Source organism: Rutilus rutilus (assembly GCF_951802725.1).
Source record: "Rutilus rutilus genome assembly, chromosome: 20".
Lineage (NCBI taxonomy): Eukaryota > Metazoa > Chordata > Actinopteri > Cypriniformes > Leuciscidae > Rutilus > Rutilus rutilus.
In genome coordinates, this window is record NC_140225.1 from 35,449,319 (window position 1) to 35,472,142 (window position 22,824).

Sequence of the window (22,824 nt, forward strand, 5' to 3'; positions counted from 1 at the left end):
ACACATCACACACACACATCCCAAGCCAGATTTGATTGTGCGAGATGAGTTGTGTGATTGATTATGTGATGTCATCATGATAAACTCCCCACCAGTATAATGATGAAATCGTCTGGATAAAAAGGGTGTGTGTGAATAAACACACTGAATCGACACTGACTTTCTGCTCCTTTCCTCAAGAAATAAACCAATCCTGATTTTGTATGATCTAGTTCATGATGTCATATCTCAACATTAGCTGTGAAGTAGAATATGATGTGAATATATCATTAAATCGTCTGTGACAGCATGAGTGTACTGATCATCTCACATTAATCTCTTTTATTTCTCTTTATATGGATCTGTTTAATAGCACAATGTACTGGATTCAACCAAAATCAAGTAAATAAAGGTATAAACTAAACCATTTTGCATTCACTTGTTCATTTCAGCATTCATTTCACGAACTCAATCTTCATCTAAACAAGATACAGTAAAAAGTTTTGGGAGCTGATGTTCTTCCCGTTCGCCTAATTATGATTCCTACTACAGCGAGGGATGAGCTCATGAATAATAATTAGCTCATTATGACGTTATGTTAACCTAAACAAGAAGAATATTCGCTCATGAATATTGACGCAATGCTGAAAGCTTATCTCATGAATATTAATGAGGATATTATGACGTCGACTGGTCCCCGTCCAATAGTGAAGATCTGCTTTATGAATATTAAAGTTGATCCGTCGTCGTAGTAGAGTCGCGAAATCCGCTTCCCGTCGGGATGTTTTCACTCCCGTTATTTCTGCCATTTTGGGAAAATACCGTTTCTGCACTGGATCATACATCTAAAATCATGAGGTGACAAAATATTTCAAACAAACACACACAACCACTGTTTCCACTTGTGCTTCAGTTGTTTGTTGTTGTTTATGTGGTTGTGAAGTTGCTGCAAACAAAGAAACAGCGAATCTCAGAGTTAAAGCGGCTCTGAGTTCATCAGGAATCATATTTAATCTTCACCGCGAGGAAAAGTCAAGGATTTGATGACGCTTATATTTTCAGTCGTTTGACTGGCGTGATAACAGTGAGATTGAATTTATGTAATCCTGTTTGATGAGTTATATGGTAAATCTTTTTCAGGTCATCAGAGAAAAACAAACACAAGTGAAGTTCATGTAAAACTGCATCATAGGGAACAAGATGATGACAGGATTCATAAACTGAGGAAACGTTCAGGGTAAGTAGCCATTGCAAACTTATCTCGAGATAAACAAACAATATATAATTCTGATCCGCAGTCAGTCATCAGAAACGGGTCTCTGAACTGAAGTATAGAAACAGGAAAAGTGAGAATCCTGATCAGTTTCAGTCCCGCATTTCTAGGAACCTAGTTTTTATTATGGTTTATATTATTTTATAGCACTTATTCAGTCCTGTATTGGTTTATTAACATTCAGAAAAGACTGTTAATTATTTAAATGTAATTAACATATTCTCCTAACCCAAAACATAACCATTGGTAACCCTCTTGAAATATTAAGCCTAATTTGTTTCAATATTTGAGCCCTATTCTGGTTCTAAATTCTTGGAGAGAAAGCTCATTTTTCCACGCTGAAGTAAGTTATTCTCTGTGCATGAAGGCCTATCCGTTTCATAGGTGGCGCTGTCACAAAAACACAAGGGTCTAGAAATGGTATTGCAGGATTATACTATTGGAAAAAGAGGTTAGATTAAAGGGGTGGTTAATTATGATTTCACTTTACTAACTTTAGTTAGTGTGTAAAGTTGCTGTTTGAGCAGAAACAACATCTGCAAAGTCACGACGCTCAAAGTTCAGAGCAAAGGGAGATTTTTGCTTTTAAAGAAATTACAACAAGCTTTTTAAGGACTACAACAAACGGCTGGAAGGGACTACACCAAATTCCTCCCGGGTTATTGCATGTATGTATATATATAAATAAATAAATTTGACATTTATTTGACCAGAAATAGAGTAGAAACAGTGAAATATTATTAAAATGTAAATGAGCTGTTTTCTATGTTAATATTTAGTAAAGCGTAATTTATTCCTGTGATCAAAGCTGAATTTTCAGCATCATTACTCCAGTCTTCAGTGTCACATGATCCTTCAGAAATCATTCTAATATGCTGATTTGATGCTCAATAAGTATTTATGATTATCATCATCTCTGGCTATGTGGGGGAAGCTGACTGTTGAGTGCAGAAGGTGTCCAACATGATCTGAGTGTGAAGTGCACTAGAGTGTAGTGTACTCTACACGAGTGTTAATGAACTGACCCGCAGAAGTACAGTATCTGTCTGACACCGGGCCGTGTGAGAGTCTCATCATGACGTCTGAGAGTGAACTGTGGGACGGAGGGCTGGTGTTTATCCCTCTGTCCCTGAGGAATCCGAGGAATTCTGTCAGGAATTAAAGGATTCTTCTGGAGCCGTTCAATGAGACTCACAGTGTTGCTTTCTTTTTTCAGCTGCTGACTTCAGTATTTCTGTCCCACCTACACCTTCTCATCCCATTTACAGACTCCATACTGAGCCCTTTGGCTGTTTCTCATTGAGCACATCGTCCTCCACCTGAAGTTCAGTTCCAGAGAGCAGGTTAACTTACATCACATAAACCCTGAACTCTCTGTCGATTAACCCAGACCTTGCTGATCGGTTAGCCTATCTGTTCCAGTGAAAACACAAAGACATTCCCAGCAGAGAACGTGCACCATACTTCTACTGTCTCCTGGTGTTTAATGCTGGTTTACAGTCTTAATGTACAGCTCCACCTACTGGACGATTGTGCAATCTTTCCTCTCTTTCCCCTTTCTTCATGCCATACTTCAGTGGTGTGGAACTAGATGTTTTTAATTACTCTGAACCAGATTTATATTTAAAACTGAATACCATGAATTTACAAGAACGTTTACTTGTGCTGATCATCAGTTACATTGTGCTCGTACTGTAAAGCCAGAGGAGAACTCCTGTTTATCACTGTAAAGCTGCTTTGATGCAAACTCTACTGTATAAAGCGCTATATAACTATAACAAAGGACAGTATGTTCCTCATTTGTCTAGTACACTGGTCCCAAACTCGGCTCCTCAGGGGCTGCTTACACAACATCAACTAAAAGCAGAAGACTTTTACACGTTTTGGCCGTTTGTTTTACACGACAACGGCGTTTGGGTGCCTGAAAATGCTAACTTTTGAAAACGGATTTCAAAGTGCAAACAACATGTAAACAACAAAAACACGAATCTCTGAAGACGATGACGTCATGCGTATTACGTGTTCAGTCTATAATGTTTCATCGCCATCTACTGGCCTGGCAGCAGAATACTGGGTTTTTTGTCGTTTTCATAGATCCGTGTGAATGGGGATCGTTTTGACAATGGTGTCGTCTGTACGAGGAAAACTCAAAGGAAAAACTTCTCAGTTTTCAGCATATCGTTGTCTAGCTCACCCGCCTGGAAGATCCCAGTAAACCTGAAGCCCTTGATTAGCGGGATACGGTGTTTTTTATTAGGGTTGGATGTGAACTCTGCAGGCCTGTGGCCCTCTAAGAGTTTGAGACCATGGGTTAGTAGTTGTAACACTGATTAGATGTCTTGTATTTAACCTTCTAAAGGCCAATTCACACTGTACCATCAGACGCCCACCATTCCCGACCCGACAGACCAGCGCTAACAGACGCTGATGGATCTAACACAACCCAACGAGGTTTCTTACGGTGTCTATCGGTGCAGTGTGAACTGGCCTTAAGTCTTCGAAGTCAACCGATTGATTAACGTGAGAATCCTTCAGTGACTTAAGATGAAGCAAACTCTGAATCAACATGCACCAATGCTACATTTTTCTAAATGTCAATCATTTGTTAACAAACAAGTATTTATTACTTCAATGAGCTCATTGTTTCTGCCTTAAATTATTGCATTTTTAGCTAACTGTGATTTTGTACATGTATATTTCTGAAATGCATAAATTTGACAGTTTCCTCTGAGAATAGATCACTCTAAATTGTAATGTGGACTTGTGCATTACTGTAAAGCTGCTTTGAAATTATGTGTATTGTGAAAAGTGCTTTACAAATAAATGTAATTGAATTGAATTGTTCAGGACGAAACAACATAGTCGGAACAATGACAACATTAGCAGACCAGTCGAGCTGGTTTGAATCTCTTTCAAATTTGTAAGTACCTAATTTGTGTCTGTCTCTTTGTATTTCTGCAGAAGACTGTAGAATAAAGAAGAGTAAAGTGATGTGCTCCACCAATCACCCAGCCAACTGGGTTACATTTGATGATGAAGCTACAACCTTCCCCTCACCCCCAAAATCCCTGCGCTCTCCTGCATCGAGCTCCGGGTCAATACCTCGGCCCAACGGGCTGAAACTGGTTCTGCCATCTTTGGGGAGTGAATCCTGGAGCTCCAGCTCTGCCATAGAATCCCCTTCATATGATTTTGGGCTTAACGGGAGTTCCCAGGTGCCGAGCAATACTCCAATGTGCACTCCGGTGGGAGCGACTCCCACAATGCCGGGCTTCTCCCACTATCTGACCGGCTGCTCCCAAAGAGACTCCATGGGAATCACTGAAGGCTCTGTTTCCCTCAAAGCATCCCAAGATGAGCCGGGCCATTTCAACCCCTTCTGGGGGGAAGAAGAGGAACATAAACGAGTGTCCTGGACCTCGTCATCGGACTCAGACTCTGGACCCAGTTTGCCCCGGTTCTTCATCCGCACCAAGGATGGTGACGAGCCGACCCAAGACCACCTTCAGTACTCCTACTCCTACATCTGCCATAAACTGGAGCAGCTGAGGACCGAGGAGAAGCAGCTGGATGGAGATGATGTGAAGGTGGACCGAGAGAGTCGACCCTCAGGCGCTGGGAAAGATGAAGTGATGAAGAGAAGTCTGTCCTCCTTCGTCCCACAGGGGTTGTTCCTCAGTCAGCGGAGGCATGGCTGGTCCCTGATGCTGCGGATCCCAGAGAAGAAGAACCGCATGTCGTCGCGTCAGTGGGGTCCAGTGTACCTGCGGCTGTGTCCCGGGGCCCTGCTTCAGCTCTTCTACGAGCAGGGCCTGGAGAAGCCCTTCCGAGAGCTCCAGCTGCACGCCTACACCCGCCTCTCGGCCCTGAAAATGGAGAGATACGGCGAGCCACGCGGTATCGCCACAGTCAAGCTGGAGCACGTGTCCTACGCCGAGAGAAAGCGTTACCACCCCAAGCTCGAGGTGACCCACGAACCGGAAGTGGAGCAACTGTTGAAGTTCGGCACCACGGAATACGGAGACTTGGAGGACTTGCTAGCCTCAATAGAAGAAGAGCTAATGCGCCTGCCAGTGCCTCATCTACAGCGCAAACACTACGAGGAGCAGGAGCTGTCGTTGCAGATCTCGGACCGGGTCTGGATGAGGCGAGATCAGGACGGGGCTACTCTCGAGTGCTCAGCCATCACTCAGATCCACTGTCTAGCGTTCCTGAACGGAGCGGTGGAGTGTTTCCTAGCACTGAATGACCTCGGGCTCCTCAGACGAGCTCCTGCATACGGCTCAGATGAGGAGGTGTGGATGGAGATTGCAGACTACAGTCTCCATGGGTGTGTGAGAGAGGCAGAGTTTGAGGAGAAGCGTGTGATGAGGTTCAGTCCCCCTGACGGGTGTCGAGTGGAGCTGGTGCGTTTCAGGACGGCCTCGCTACACTACGAGGATCCGCCGCTCTCCGCTAAAGCCCTGCTGACGGTGCAGGGAGCCTGTGTGCAGCTCCAGGTTTTCCTCAATGTCCTGACGAGTTTCCCTCATCCCACAGGAGGCTCAGAGACGGTGTGTGAAAACGTCGTGGTCCGAGTGCCTTTCCCGGGGGATTGGGTGAAGGTGCCGAACAGCATGTCTCTGCTGCGACAGAAATCCCTCAAGGCTCGAATGAACAGAAACACGTGTCTGGGCTCGGCTCTTGTGGCGGAGTCTCCGTCGGTGATGCAAGTGTCCGTTGGAGCCGTCAAATATGAGAACGTGCATCGAGCCCTTGTGTGGAGAATCGACCGGCTCCCGCCCAAGAATGTGGGTAAGAAAACAGAACATTAATCCTTCTATTTGTGTCAATGGTGGACATAAATTAAATTAAATATATACACTATATACACAGTACAGTGAGGGGAAGGTTTTGAGTCTCCACCTCACCTCAAACATACAGAAGGAGATCTCAGTTCATATTAAAGTATTGTACTTAAAAATAAACAAATCATGTACTTGTAATGAAGCAACTCATGTTTGGCAAATGAGCGATCGAAGTTGGGTTGCTTCAATTCTACCATAAGTTTTGAATTTATACTGTATAAAGTCGAACTGAACAGGTTTAAACCTGTAGGTTTCTCATAGCTTTCGCACATATCTGACCCATATTGAGCCGGATGAAGAGCACAGGGTCTCTTTCAGACGGGATTCACCAAACCCATGGCTGAATGTCTGAAATTCATCAGAGAGGTTTAGGATTGATCAGGAGAGCTCAAAAAGTAACTTCAATAGCTGAATGTTAATAATAATAAAAAAAAAATCATGAGCACACATACAAAAAAAGTTTTTAATAAAGTTAGGTTAAATAAATGTACTTATGAACATGACAGACTTTTGCAGTCAATAGATGTAATTGGGTTTAGTGTTGTTCACTGTACAATGACTCGAACTGAGACAAACTTGCCCTTATTAATAAAACTTAAAGAATATATGCCTTTAAATAGCAGTATGTGACTTTATTGGCACATTAAAAACATCAGCGCATGTTAGGCACAATGTGATAATTTTTCTGGTTCACTCAAAAACAGAATTTGAAAGAACTATTTGAAAGAATCGTTTTTTCTGGATTGATGTAAAAAACAGCTTTTTTGTATTATGCTTACCTTATCATCATTACATAAAACAAATATTCAAGGATTCAAGCATTTTATTGGCATTCCAAAAACATGGTACATGATCTGGAACGAAATTAGTACTGAGGCCCGGTTAAAACCATCTCAAATAAATAAAAGATCGGCAACTCATAAATAAATAAATTCAAATACACAATCGTACCCGAACATATACACACCAAAACTTGAAAAATTGGCAGCATAGCAATAAAAGTGCAACATAACTCAAGACAAAAAGTTCAGTTTATCAGTTCTGGTGTGTGGCAGAGTTTAACAGCTTCTGGAAAGGGTTAGGGTCTTTAACCTGGTCGTCCTAGTTCTGATACTGTTGGTGAGCCTCTTTTACAAGGCTGCTGCAGTTGATTTTCCAGATGAGGTTGTCGTTTATATGTACCCCCAGGTATTTAAATATGAAGTCTGTAGGTAAGAACTACAGATACTGCTTGTGCCGATATAAAACTGATGTGTATCCAGAATCACTGCTGAACTCTCAAAAAACGTTCTAGTGGGATCTGCTCGTGATATTTGATATCTCCAGAGATTTCATGAATATTTAGTTTTCTGAGGCAGTTCCTGACACAGTTCTGGTCGCCTCAGCTGAGCCTCATGTTCACTCAGTAATGGAACGGGGATTATTGTGTGTCAGTAATGAGATGTGAAACAGGTTGTGGACCAGCCTCAGTCTCTGGCGTGTAATGATGTGTGTGTGTGTGTGTGTGTGTGTGTGTGTGTGTGTGTGTGTGTGTGTGTGTGTGTGTGTGTGTGTCTCAGCTGTGGACCAGCCTCAGTCACTGGCGTGTAAGCTGGAGTTGTCCTCGGATCAGGAGCTTCCCGAGGGATGGATGCCATGGGTCAGTGTGGAGTGTGAGGTGGCAGGTGTGGTGGCGTCTCAGACCCGAGTGAGATCACTGGGCATTGAGTGTGACGTCCAGCCTCAGAAACACCTGAGCAGCAGAGCCTACTATCACTGCCAGGTAATGTCACGGGGAACACCTCTTCACTCGCGGGGAACACCTCTACACTCGCGGGGAACACCTCTACACTCGCGGGGAACACCACTACACTCGCGGGGAACACCTCTACACTCGCGGGGAACACCTCTTCACTCGCGGGGAACACCTCTACACTCGCGGGGAACACCTCTACACTCGCGGGGAACACCACTACACTCGCGGGGAACACCTCTACACTCGCGGGGAAACACCTCTACACTCGCGGGGAAACACCTCTTCACTCGCGGGGAAACACCTCTTCACTCGCGGGGAACACCACTACACTCGCGGGGAACACCACTACACTCGCAGGGAACACCTCTTCACTCGCATGGAACACCACTACACTCGCGGGGAACACCTCTACACTCGCGGGGAACACCTACACTCGCGGGGAACACCACTACACACACCTCTTCACTCGCGGGGAACACCACTACACTCGCGGGGAACACCTCTACACTCGCGGGGAACACCTCTTCACTCGCGGGGAACACCTCTACACTCGCGGGGAAACACCTCTACACTCGCGGGGAAACACCTCTTCACTCGCGGGGAACACCTCTACACTCGCGGGGAAACACCTCTTCACTCGCGGGGAACACCACTACACTCGCGGGGAACACCACTACACTCGCAGGGAACACCTCTTCACTCGCATGGAACACCACTACACTCGCGGGGAACACCTCTACACTCGCGGGGAACACCTACACTCGCGGGGAACACCACTACACACACCTCTTCACTCGCGGGGAACACCACTACACTCGCGGGGAACACCTCTACACTCGCGGGGAACACCTCTACACTCGCGGGGAACACCTCTACACTCGCGGGGAACACCTCTACACTCGCGGGGAACACCTCTACACTCGCGGGGAACACCACTACACTCGCGGGGAACACCTCTACACTCGCGGGGAACACCTCTACACTCGCGGGGAACACCACTACACTCGCGGGGAACACCTCTTCACTCGCGGGGAACACCTCTACACTCGCGGGGAACACCACTACACTCGCGGGGAACACCTCTACACTCGCGGGGAACACCTCTACACTCGCGGGGAACACCTCTTCACTCGCGGGGAACACCTCTTCACTCGCGGGGAACACCTCTTCACTCGCGGGGAACACCACTACACTCGCGGGGAACACCTCTACACTCGCGGGGAACACCACTACACTCGCGGGGAACACCTCTACACTCGCGGGGAACACCACTACACTCGCGGGGAACACCTCTTCACTCGCGGGGAACACCTCTTCACTCGCGGGGAACACCACTACACTCGCGGGGAACACCTCTTCACTCGCGGGGAACACCTCTTCACTCGCGGGGAACACCTACACTCACGGGGAACACCACTACACACACCTCTTCACTTGCGGGGAACACCACTACACTCGCGGGGAACACCTCTACACTCGCGGGGAACACCTCTACACTCGCGGGGAACACCTCTACACTCGCGGGGAACACCACTACACTCGCGGGGAACACCTCTTCACTCGCGGGGAACACCTCTTCACTCGCGGGGAACACCTCTTCACTCGCGGGGAACACCACTACACTCGCGGGGAACACCACTACACTCGCGGGGAACACCTCTTCACTCGCGGGGAACACCTCTACACTCGCGGGGAACACCTCTACACTCGCGGGGAACACCTCTACACTCGCGGGGAACACCTCTTCACTCGCGGGGAACACCTCTACACTCGCGGGGAACACCACTACACTCGCGGGGAACACCTCTTCACTCGCGGGGAACACCACTACACTCGCGGGGAACACCTCTACACTCGCGGGGAACACCTCTTCACTCGTGGGGAACACCTCTTCACTCGCGGGGAACACCTCTTCACTCGCGGGGAACACCTCTTCACTCGCGGGGAACACCACTACACTCGCGGGGAACACCTCTTCACTCGCGGGGAACACCTCTTCACTCGCGGGGAACACCTCTACACTCGCGGGGAACACCTACACTCACGGGGAACACCACTACACACACCTCTTCACTTGCGGGGAACACCACTACACTCGCGGGGAACACCTCTACACTCGCGGGGAACACCTCTACACTCGCGGGGAACACCTCTACACTCGCGGGGAACACCACTACACTCGCGGGGAACACCTCTTCACTCGCGGGGAACACCTCTTCACTCGCGGGGAACACCTCTTCACTCGCGGGGAACACCACTACACTCGCGGGGAACACCACTACACTCGCGGGGAACACCTCTTCACTCGCGGGGAACACCTCTACACTCGCGGGGAACACCTCTACACTCGCGGGGAACACCTCTACACTCGCGGGGAACACCTCTTCACTCGCGGGGAACACCTCTACACTCGCGGGGAACACCACTACACTCGCGGGGAACACCTCTTCACTCGCGGGGAACACCACTACACTCGCGGGGAACACCTCTACACTCGCGGGGAACACCTCTTCACTCGCGGGGAACACCTCTTCACTCGCGGGGAACACCTCTTCACTCGCGGGGAACACCTCTACACTCGCGGGGAACACCTCTACACTCGCGGGGAACACCTCTACACTCGCGGGGAACACCTCTACACTCGCGGGGAACACCTCTACACTCGCGGGGAACACCTCTTCACTCGCGGGGAACACCACTACACTCGCGGGGAACACCTCTACACTCGCGGGGAACACCACTACACTCGCGGGGAACACCTCTTCACTCGCGGGGAACACCACTACACTCGCGGGGAACACCTCTACACTCGCGGGGAACACCACTACACTCGCGGGGAACACCTCTTCACTCGCGGGGAACACCACTACACTCGCGGGGAACACCTCTACACTCGCGGGGAACACCTCTTCACTCGTGGGGAACACCTCTTCACTCGCGGGGAACACCTCTTCACTCGCGGGGAACACCTCTTCACTCGCGGGGAACACCACTACACTCGCGGGGAACACCTCTTCACTCGCGGGGAACACCACTACACTCGCGGGGAACACCTCTACACTCGCGGGGAACACCTCTTCACTCGTGGGGAACACCTCTTCACTCGCGGGGAACACCTCTTCACTCGCGGGGAACACCTCTTCACTCGCGGGGAACACCTCTACACTCGCGGGGAACACCTCTACACTCGCGGGGAACACCTCTTCACTCGCGGGGAACACCTCTTCACTCGCGGGGAACACCTCTTCACTCGCGGGGAACACCTCTACACTCGCGGGGAACACCTCTACACTCGCGGGGAACACCACTACACTCGCGGGGAACACCTCTACACTCGCGGGGAACACCTCTACACTCGCGGGGAACACCTCTACACTCGCGGGGAACACCTCTACACTCGCGGGGAAATCTGTTTAAATCAGCACTTTTTACAAACATATTATGAATCTTTTTTCATCCCCAGGTGGAAATGGAGAAGAAGTTGATAGAGACGGAGTGTCAGAGGCGTTCGGGCTGCGCAACACAGTGATGATGAGGAACGGGACTGATGATGATGATTATGATGAAGATGAAGATGTTGAGGAACAGGACTGATTTCACCTGCTCTGATGATGATGATGGTGATGTTGATGGTTTTGGTGGTGATGATATTGATGATGATGATGATGAAGATGATGATGTTGGTGTTGGTGTTGGTGAAGATGATAATGATGATGATGATGTTGCTCATTACACACAGAAGAGAGAATTGACCCTCAGGCTTAGGGATGAAGATTACTCTGACCGCAGAAGAGCTCGGCTAGATTAAGTGTTAGATCTACTGGCATTTTTCATTAAGAATTCACATCTGGTACCATTAGGTAAACAAATGTTTATTAACCATGAGAATAAATGTGTGTATATATATATTTAGAATATTTTAATATCTATAATTGTTTTATCCAGCAAGTTATAGTATTACTGCACTTTACAATTCTCACATTTATATATATATATATATGTGTGTGTGTGACAAAACAATATGGGACCACAGATACATAGATGATAATATGCATTTGTCTGACAAATGTTTGCAAAGACATACATATTCCTCATAAATAAGAACGCTGAAACTTCCTCATGTGTGTGCCGGCAAGAAACTTTGGCAAAAGTAAAAACTTTAGTAAAATGTGCACATGAAAGGCTAAGGGATTTTTTACTGCAAAAGTCACTTCAGTGCCTCTGTTTCCTCAACTGGTTATTACCATACGTCTATGTATTTACTGTTATTTATGTGGTTTAATAAAATTATATTGTCTCAAGAAAAGTGTGGATAATAAAGAAAGAGTTTCTGTACTGCTAAATGACGAGTGTTTGAGTGTTCTGCGCTGTCATTTCTTCTCTCAGTTCATCCCTGTTATTCATTATATATTCAGCCTAATGTTTCCATTCCCTCCATCATCAGTAACTCCATAATCTCTCTCTCTCTCTCTCACACACACACACACACACAAAGTTCTATAGTACTCCAGCATTTTTAAACATAGTAAGCATTTTAAACATGTGTCATGGTGCATGAAAATGATTTGGCACCTGAAGTCTGATCTTTATCTTCTCTCATCTCTCCATCTTTTCTCTCTTCTCCCCTTCCTTTCTTCTCGTCAGCTTCCACTCAGTCCTCATCACTCTCTGACTCTCTGTAAACTTTCACCTCGTTTCTTATAGGCCTATTAATTGAATATGATTTTACTGTACTCTGACATTAATATTTATGTACCGTCTATAACAGTGATGGTAAATTGACAGCAATACCATAATACTGAATAGTTAAATCTGTAGTATTTATTTTTTAAGTGATTTGAAGTGTTTTTAAATCTGATTTGTGAAAGTGAAACTGCAATGCCTGTGGGCGGAGCTTGACGTCCAGCCCTCCAGAAGGTCCAATCACAGCCCGTCCCTAACCCTGACCAGGTCAAGCTCCACCCACTGGCTCTGCATTCAGCAGCACTTTTATATTTACATATTACAGGTCAGTCTTTATTGAAGACTTATTTTTCCTGTCTGTTGTCTGTAATGTCACAGATTGTGCCATCATTTGTGATCTGTGACATCATGGTGTGCATGCTCAAACTCTGCTGACTGAGACCAGGGCCCGTATGTATAAAACTTCTAAGAATTGCTCTTAAGAATAGTCTTAAGCTTTGACTTAAAGGTACAATATGCAAGATTTTTTTTTTTGCCGCTAGAGGGCGCTACATTCCAAACAACAACAACGGCGTAGCTTGATGACGATGTGAAGGAGCGAGGAATGATGGGAACTGTCGTTTTAAACTCCACCGTGGATGTAAATCAGTCAGACAGGAATCGAAAAATCATGTTCATGGATGAGGCTAAGATCTATTTTTATAATGACATGCTTTTTGTGGCGAGGGGGGCGTGGTTCAGCGCGGTCTGTAATGGGAGAGAGAAGAGATGAGCGGGACGCAAGTAGGTCAAGTGCAAATGACGAACACCTGTGTCTTATTGCAGTGATCGGCGTGGCGAGACCGCTTATAAGCCGCGCTGGAACGAGAGAGAGACTGAAGAGAAAATTGGACGCAGAGAAAGAAAAGCGGTGGATCCGAGCTCTCATTTTTGAACTGTTTTGTGTGTCGCGGTTGCCACGGTGAATGCGCGTTGTGTGCGACTTTTGTTTGTTTTGCTTTATTTTAATAAAGTACGAGTCCCAGTCACGCCGACCCCTGTCTTCTTCCTTCCTGACTCTTGAACCTCATCACACTTTTATTTCATTAAAATGAATTAACCGGTTTAATACTAAATTGGTTATCATATATGATGTTACTGTGTCTAATTCACTGTTGTGATAACGCTGCGCAGTTTTACGTGTTCTAAACAATTGTTGCACATTCGAACATACCCACATCATTTGCCAAAATACTGATTAATCTTTATGTATAACACATGCTATATTTATTTACATGGCCATAAACACCAGACGTGATAAACAATGTCAATAAACTAAACACAAATCTAAAGCAATATATACTTTCCTTACATAAACATAACTATTACAGAATGCTACATTTGGAAAATATAAAATTAAGCATGCTTTGTCGACAGAACCAGCTGCAATCGATAAAGAATAATTGTGTTCCATAACGACAGCACGAAACAAGCTAACGTTTGTTGCTTGATAGACGCTACAACTACAACTTCCGCATTTGTCCAGGACTCCACGCAGTACGAGCGGAAACTGAGGATAACGCGGATGTGACGCAATTGACTGGCGACTCCCAGCTCCCCCCTGCTCTAACGCCCCCTTTCCTTGGTTAAAATCGCAATTTTCTCACGATTTAAAATTAGTTGGAATTCAACTTTGGGATATTGTAAGTAATCAACTTAACAAAATATATAACACTTGCCTTGAGATTATGGGATATTTTAATGCAAAATTCTTGCATATTGTACCTTTAAGTGTCAAAACAATTCTTAGAAAAAAGTAGGACTTCTATAAAGAAGCTAAAAGCAACTTTCACTTAAGTCTAAGACTGATTCTTAAGTGCTGACTGAAGTGGGACTTAAGTGTTGTAAACTAAGGACTACAATGATGTCAACCAAAAATGGCCGCCCTCAACCACTGAATCAGCCAATAGTGAGCCTGCAAGGGTGAGGTCACTGCAGCATGACACCAATCATTTAATCTAATTATAATAAAATCATTTAATTAAGACACTGAAACTTTAATATTTCAATTAAATTTTTTTAAATTGCTTTGCATTGTGCAAAATTATGAATCCCCTGTGGAGAAGTGAGGCAAAGGAAAATTGTCAGATTCACACTTTATTCAAATAGTATTAAAAATGTGTTAAAGATTTTGTAAGCGTATTGTGTAGTTGTGCCTGGAGTCAATTGTTTTTTTGTGATACTGATAACTCAATGAAACATTCCAAATTGTACAGACATCATTTTTAGCCAGGCTGTCATACAAAGAAATTATGAACACATGAAAAAACAAGAGGACAATCAAATATTAATAAATGACTATGTTGTTGACAATGTATGATTTTTTTTTTTCTCCTGTGAGCTTTTTAGTTTTTAAAGCCCATAGCTGTAGTTTGCCCTTTTTTGTCACTTAATATTCAACAATATTACTGATCTGCCTGCATTGACCCACTGTATGAGAACTGAACTGAGCTCACTCTTCTGTGAACGGTCAGCCCCGCCATTGATGAGCTTTCATCCTAACAACTAACACAGACACGCTATATAACTAACAGAGCGGTGCGTATGGAGTGCATCAGAGCAGCATCAAGAATATCAAATACATTGCAGTGAATCTTTTATTTGCATCTTAAGTATATTGCCAATAATAATGTCAGGTTTGCGAAAGTGTAGAACTCGGCGAGCTCGCGCAAAACACATCTTCAACACATCTTCTGCACGGCGACTCATTTTAAAGCCTCTGATTGGCCGATGCGTTCATCAGACATGTCTGTGATTGGCTACAATGCTCAACGCTGCAAAAGCACGTTGTTAGTACCTTTAATGCAAAGGGAAACATAAATAAAACTGTAATATGCACTTTTCATGATTGGGTAATCGCGGCAGCTGTAATATTATTCACATTTGTTTTTCTGATTAATTGTTTTGCTCAATGAGAAAGAAAAGGTAACAAAATATTCTTTACTAAAAACATTCGGAGCTTAAGCCCCCTCGCCCAGCCCTATAGCGCCCCTGCTGTCGAGTAACAGTAACGCGATCGGGCAGTGACGTCACTGCGCGTGAAAGACGCTCGAGTTTCCCTCATTTCGTGTGTTTCATTATAATCATGTTTTCTTCACCTCGTTGCGTGATCGTTAAGGATTTATACATCAGTGTCTTATTTACGGTCCATTGTAAATTAATTTAATCAAGAAGTGGGGTTCATAAACTCTTAATTGGCGACCAGTGGTGTGTGTGTGTGTGTGTGTGTGTGTGTGTGTGTGCGCGCGTGCCAGTGCCAATACTAACCAACGAGTGAAGGCGACATGCTTTCTAACGCCAACATTCTGGTAACACTTTATTTACTATTTCCTTATTTTAGGCTATAGTATAAAAAATCATTAACAGAACTTTGGGGTTGTAATGTCTGTAGAGTTGGGGTACTCCAGCGATTCTGTGAAATATCGGGACAGTTGACGGAATTATTGGCCAGATCGGATCAAAACTGCACTGTCACGAAATTCAATCATCCACATGTGTTTTTAAGTCTTGCCTGTTTAGGCCTATACAATCAGATCGATATAAGCTGAGACTGAGAGAGAGTTTCTGTGCGACACACTGGCACTCACAGAAAGCGACCAGTCAGAGCGCAAATGCTGCATTAATGTCTCTTTCGTGTCTTAATGTGCTTCTACTCTCTTATGTCCAAATGCCTGTCTTAGTGAGTGTTGACAGCAGCCTAATAAACCCGCTGCAGTCTGTCATTCATGATAATCAAACGTGGAATGACTCCACGCTCTTGACTGAGTAATGTTAATAATAATAATTCATATTTAATGCATACACTGAAGATTATGCAGTTTCATTTGTTACATTTACTACTTTATTAAATGTCTAGTTTTCATAGTAGCCTATATAGACCTACATGAAGAACGGTTTGTTTCATTTGTATTTTTGATTAATATATTTATTTGTCCTTTTGCCTGTAATAGACTGTTAAATTGTGTTCAGTAAGCTTGAGAACTTTTACTTGTATTAGTTAGGCTAGTATTAGTTATTTCTGTTGAAATTAAATAAAAAATAAATAAAAAAAACATGGTGACAGCTTCTAGTTTCAAAGAAAAATAATGTTTAGTCTAACACATTAGAAGCAGTAGTTTACATGGGTCAATTAAAAAAAAACAACAACAACAAATCCTTAGTGTTTTATATGGGCTACTGATTATGATTATTATTATTATGATTATTATTATGATTATAGCTTTTTACTATGGTAAATATGGAAATATACAGTAATTATATGCAGGTGTGGCTCTTTGTAGGCAGTGAAAACATAGACCCATACAATAAACTTCCAATAATGTAATTTGTTAATCATAAATGCATTCAAAAATTAAACCGTTTTGAGTTGGCCCTGAATTATGGAAGTTACACGTCGGACATTCACAGTTTATATGTGTGTACCCTCACAGTCTCGTTATCATCCAGGAAAAAACTCAGTATGGCATTTATCCTGATTAATGTCTGTCATAATGTTGTCACGGTACCAGCATTTCAGTATTCGGTACCAATACCAGTGAAAATCCACGGTTCTCGGTACCAGTTTTGGTACCAAAGCTTCATTTAGATTAAATTTACATATAATAAAGTGTATATCGTGTTTTATTTGACTTGACTGTACTTTTATTTAATCCAAAACTGCGTTCATATTTAAAAAGGGCTTTTTAACCCTGTTAAGACGAGAATAAGCCGAGAACTGCTTTTCTGACGGACTGATATTAATGACATAAATAGGGATGCACCGATACAGAGACCAGTATTTGGATGTTGGTCCGATACTGTGCTTGTAAAACTACCCCGATACAACCGCATTTTTTGCGCGTGCAAAATCTTTATTTCAAATGTAGGCTATGCCGCGGCGAGATGAGAACGTCTCAACTTCTCATCTCAACAGGTCATGTGACAAAAACCAACCAATCAGCTTCGGCCTTTCCGTAACAACATCGAAAGCTTGGCCGAACAGCTGATCATAGCTGTACAGGGCGGCTTCTTATTTAATTTATCTCCATAAATATATCTAGTAGTAAAGCTAATGCAAGGGCTAAAAATAAATTAATTCTTTGCTGATACTTCCTCGTCATCATGGCAGTTCGCACCGCTTTCTCCTTTCCACAAGCGCTTGCTCTCCCGCTGCTTCTATTATGAGCGCGGTAGAGAATTTGCACACGCAAAAAATGCGCTATGTGAACGGCCCCTTATAGCAACATGACATTAGCCTAATCCAAAATATTTCCATGAGTCTTTCCTCCTTTCTTGTCAACGAGTGGACTCAGAGCCACCGCATTAGTAGCGCCGCCGGTTGCCATGTCTCGGTGTTTTTATGAAGAGGACGCTGTTTGCAATATGTAATAAACAACCAGGAGCTGAGTCCATGTGCCTCTTTATTTAGCGTACGCCATTACAACTGCCCCGAACCGGGACCAACAACGTCACAACAGGATACCTACCATATATGGCATTTCACTGTAACATCTCCATTTCTTTGCAGCGTTGCCACACTTCCCCTAGAACCCCCTCCATTTATTAACAACCCCAACCCCGAATATGAACTCAAAGTTTACTAGCCCAACTTATGCTGTGCATTTCCCAAACTCAACTGCATTACTGATGCGTTAGTCTGTCTACGACACTAAGGAAAATTCACAAGTCAAGTGTCTGTGGTGGAGGCGACTGACGGCCGCTGCGCGTACTGATCAGGGCTTCACGCTGGGTAGGGTTAGGCACTCTGACAGCCTCCGTTCTTGAACCTGCTCTGACACACCTTCTGTGCTGTCCGATGTGTCGCCCTCTCCGACTGCTGTTTCACCGTCACTGGCCGCCGAGCCCTGACTGCTCTCCTTCATCCCTGCCTCTTGGTGATTTAAACTGGGCGGAGCGCTCAGCCCTACGCAGGTCCACATGGTTGCGCCTGTATAATGTGCCATCCACATCCACCACATTCCCCAGACACTGGCCTCTCCGGCGCCGTCCCGTGCGGTCTCCAGGCAGTGGTTTCATTCTGATGTGTTCGCCGACATTAAGCTCTGGGAGGTCTCTGGCTCTCGCATCGTAATGGAATTTTGCCATCCGTAGAAACTCAGGTGGAAACGGCAAAACTCCTTTGACCACCTTGGGGAAAAGCAAACTGTTTGTCATGGGAAGTCTGCGTGACATGAGTTGCTGTGCCGGACTGCTGTCCAATCCCTCTGTGGGCGTGTTTCGCCAGTGTAGCACTGCTAGCCATGGGTCTGTTCCGTCGAGTTTTGCCCTCTTACAGAGTGATTGAACAATCTTCCCTGCAGATTCGTCCTTTCCATTAGATTTTGGGTGCTGGGGTGAGGATGTGACATGTATGAACCCCCACTGGGCCGCAAATGTTCTGAACTGTTCACAAGCGAATTGCAGCCCGTTGTCAGTGATGACTTGATCTGGCTGGCAGTAACGCGCAAACTGCACTTTGCAGCGTGTAATGACTGTGTCCGCCGTCAGATCTGGCAACTGATCAGTTTCCCAGTAATCTGAGTAGTGGTCCACTATGATCAGATATTCTCTGCCACCGTACGCATACAGGTCCATACTAACCCATTTGCCAGGGGCGCACAGGGATTTCATGGGACATCATCGTTTCCTTTTGCTGATTGTGTGCATATTCCTTACACACAGGACAGTTAGCCACATAATAATTTATCTCTCCTCTCATGTTGGGCCAGAACAGCGTTTCCCTCGCCTGTCTGTAACAGGCTTCTCCTCCAGTATGAGTGGCGTGAATGCGATTGAGCATTGCTGCTCTCAGTGCCTTCGGTATAATGGCACACTGACCTCTATAAAGCACACCATTCTGAATGTTCAGTTAATCTCTGAATGGCCAATACTCGCGCACCGAGAGTGACACGTTTTCTTTGAGCTCAGGCCAGCCAGCTAACACGATCTTTGCCAGCTCCTGCAATGCGTCGTCAGCTCTGGTCTCAGTTACAGTTTGACGGAGACTGATGTCTGTCACGTTGAGGTGTAGGGCTTGGTCTATGAATGAGAGCACGGCCTCGGCGCTGTCCGTGGGACTCACAGTACGTTGTTGTGGTCCGGGCTCGTTGGACGCATGTTTGTCGAGCGCTGCCCTGCTCAGCGTATCACTTATGTACATCTCTGGACCAGGCTTGTACACGACATTGAGGTTGAAGTTTTGAAGCTGTAACAACATGCTTTGGAGGGATTTGGGAGCACTCAAAAGTGGCTTCTTAAAAATTGTCACGAGGGGTTTATGGTCGGTTTCAGCAGTGATTGTCTCTCTGCCGTACAGGTAGTGGTGAAACCTCTGACATGCGAACACGATACTCAAGCATTCCTTCTCAATTTGGGCATAATTTTGTTCAGTTCTCGTAATTGCCAGAGAGGCGAAAGCCACAGGTTGTCCTTGCTGCAGCAGACAGCAGCCCAAACCGTTCTTGCTGGCGTCGCTTTGTATTGTCACCGGCTTGTTTATGTCATAATATTTCAAAACGGGCGTGTTCATAATCATACGTTTTATTTCTTGAACTGCCTCGTCGTGTTTAGGGAGCCAATGCCACGCTACTTCTTTGTCCAGAAGCCTGCGAAGCAGCTCGCATACCTCTGAAAGCCGTGGGAGAAACTTGGCCAGGTACGTCACAAATCCAATGAAACGCTGAACTGCTTTTACATCCTGCGGTGTCTGCATTGCCAGGATTGCTTTCGTCTTTCGTCTTTTCGCGGCAAAAAAATCGACCAATCAGAATTTTGGTCGAGCCAGAACGTATCGACCAATAATCGACTGGGAGATTACAGCCCTACAGTTTACCCCAGGGGTGCCCAACACTGCTCCTGCCGATCGACTGTCCTGCACAGTTTATCTCCAACCCTAATCAAACACACCTGAAGCAACCAATTAACGTCTTTAGGATCGCTTGAAAATTAAAGGCAGGTGTGTTTGATTAGGGTTGGAGATGAACTGTGCAGGACAGTCGATCGGCAGGAGCGGGGTTGGGCACCCCTGGTTTACACCATTACACCGTCCCCATGGAGTCCAGAGAGTTGTCATTAAGCTGCTGTCATTATCCAGTTTGCAGTGTAGAAAGGCATCGCGAACGTCCACCAGCGTGAACAGACGTGCTTTGGGTAGCTTATACAGAACGTCTTCCAGTGTTGGCATGTGGTAGTGCGATCTTTGCAGTGCTTGATTCAGGTGTTTTGGGTCTATGCATATTCTTACTTTGTCTGGCTTGGCTATGACTACCATGTTGCTGATCCATGGTGTGGGTTCCGTGACATTTGTGATGTGTCCATCTCTCATGTACTTATCCAGCTGTTCTTTTACTCTGGCTTTCAAGGCCACTGGCACGTTCCGTGGCGCGCATTGCACAGGCGACACGCTGCTGTCGAGCACAAAGCAGACCTCTCCTGGGACTGACTCGACTGGGTCATTAAACACGTCCTTGAAATTGTCAGTTAACTGTTGCTTTGTGAAAGGCACGTCGGAGTATGCAATCAGTCTATGAAGCTCTTCTGGGATGGTAAATTTCATGAGTCCCAGCCGCTCACATGTGTCACCCGAGAGTAATGGCTCTTGATCGGCCTTGACCACTTCAAAAACTAGCTTGTGTTTGGTGCTCTTTACGGTGCATTCTGTGTGAAATCGCCCCAGGGAAAGCATTGTGGCACCAGAATACAATTTCAGTCTTGTTGTGCTCGGCTGCAGGGGGCTTTCTGGATCCAGTTTCTCTTTGACTATACGGCTCATAACGTACAAGTTGCTCCCGTGTCTAGCTGACAGGCCTGCTTTCTTTTATTAAGCGTCAGGTTAACGAATCATCTTGGACCTGGGGACTTTACTGTGTCAATGCATTCCTCAGCAGCGAAGAGTCGACCCTCGCTGTAGGGCCCTTGCTCATCCTGACCATCATCCATCATTACATTCACTCTGCCGGACCTGTCGGCTCTCTGACGGGCTCTACAAACCTTAGCGAAATGATTCAATACACCACATGGTCGACAAGTCTTTCCATATGCAGACACTGATCTCTGCCTTTCTTGTGACCACCCCCACAATACTTGCAGTTCACAGTTCTGAGCATTTGCTCGTTATTCACTTCACCATCCCTACGTTTCAGCCTTTGTGCTTGTGCCATATTCACACTGTCACTGACTGTTTTGTCGATAGCTTTTACACATTGTTCCGTCGCTTCTGCCAGTCGGCATATTTCGACAGACTGTGACGAAGTCAGCTGACGTTCACGCATCAAGAGATATGCCGACATTCATTACCCATTAATCGCTGCAGCGCGGCCGCTCTCACCTCTTTGGGCTTCTCAATAAGCCCGGTAGCTACTTCATAGTCCTCGAATTCCACTGTCCCCTGACATCCGCATGCCCTCAGGGGCAGGAATGCTGTTTAAAGCCATGTTCAGGATCTAGTGTTCACTTCTGACACCATGTTTGCAATATGTAATAAACAACCAGGAGCTGAGTCCATGTGCCTCTTTATTTAGCATACGCCATTACAACTGCCCGCGAACCGGGACCAACTACGTCACAACAGGATACCTACCATATATGGTATTTCACTGTAACTGTGCACCATTTGGACAGCGCATCAAGAACCGGATTAATCCGGTACTTCGGTACCACCGGGACTTAAGAAAAGCTGGTACCGTAACGGTTTAATTTTTTTTTTACCGACTTGGTATCGAAGTACCGGGTCTTTTGACAACACTAGTCTGTCATAATAAACCCACCCAACACACAGCCTGAAACAAGAAGAGCTTCAGTAGCACTGGGATGTTCCCATTCACCAGTTTACCCCGATTACCAGTTCTTACAGTTATAGATGTATAGGTCAAGCCCTTTTACATTCAACAAGCTGTTTCCACAATACAGAAATCAAGAGGCTTCCGTCACATGACTTTAAGCTGAGCGGGATACTGTATGACTTGAAATCAAAAAGGCAAGCAAGATGCAATAGAGGTTTGCTTTTGTTACATTTAAAATTCACATGTTTTTTGTAAGTTAAGGTTTAAAAAAAAAAGATTGACGATGAAATACAGGATTGTTTAGTTGGACTCGATTCTGACTCTACTAAGGCGGACTCAAACTGAATATTATGAGTTAGTGTGAAAGTATAGCATGAGATGTTTGAATGTGATTGATGTTTCAGCCGAAGCTGTATCTGTCCGTCATCGAGGATGTGATGGAGAGTCTCAGAGAGTTATTCTGTGATGAAGGAGTGGATGAAGGAGTGCTGGACAACCTCAGACAGGTCA

General features: G+C 45.3%; 2 protein-coding genes across 2 annotated transcripts in view; both read left to right on the forward strand.

The window, feature by feature from the left end:
* The first annotated feature begins 707 nt into the window (after positions 1 to 707).
* On the forward strand, positions 708 to 12,177 carry ston1 (stonin 1). The gene is made up of 5 exons (XM_084391436.1): positions 708 to 837; positions 1,120 to 1,216; positions 4,214 to 6,046; positions 7,659 to 7,861; positions 11,298 to 12,177. Exons 3-5 carry the CDS (start codon positions 4,243 to 4,245, stop codon positions 11,361 to 11,363), a joined length of 2,073 nt encoding a protein of 690 aa, XP_084247562.1. The 5' UTR covers positions 708 to 837; positions 1,120 to 1,216; positions 4,214 to 4,242; the 3' UTR covers positions 11,364 to 12,177.
* A 3,485-nt stretch (positions 12,178 to 15,662) lies between these two features.
* gtf2a1l (general transcription factor IIA, 1-like) overlaps positions 15,663 to 22,824 on the forward strand; it is a 37,848-nt gene continuing 30,686 nt past the window's right edge. The window contains exons 1-2 of the mRNA XM_084391437.1: positions 15,663 to 15,864; positions 22,719 to 22,820. Coding sequence (XP_084247563.1) covers positions 15,841 to 15,864; positions 22,719 to 22,820 — 126 coding nt within the window. The 5' untranslated portion in view covers positions 15,663 to 15,840. The remainder of the gene's footprint in view (positions 15,865 to 22,718; positions 22,821 to 22,824) is intronic.

Excerpts from the sequence above, each read along its gene's own strand:
- ston1 (XM_084391436.1), top strand. The coding sequence starts at position 4,243 with ATGTGCTCCACCAATCACCCAGCCAACTGGGTTACATTTGATGATGAA. Across the intron at positions 6,047-7,658 it reads GCTCCCGCCCAAGAATGTGG|CTGTGGACCAGCCTCAGTCA; the intron begins GTAAGAAAACAG and ends TGTGTGTCTCAG. Across the intron at positions 7,862-11,297 it reads GAGCCTACTATCACTGCCAG|GTGGAAATGGAGAAGAAGTT; the intron begins GTAATGTCACGG and ends TTTCATCCCCAG.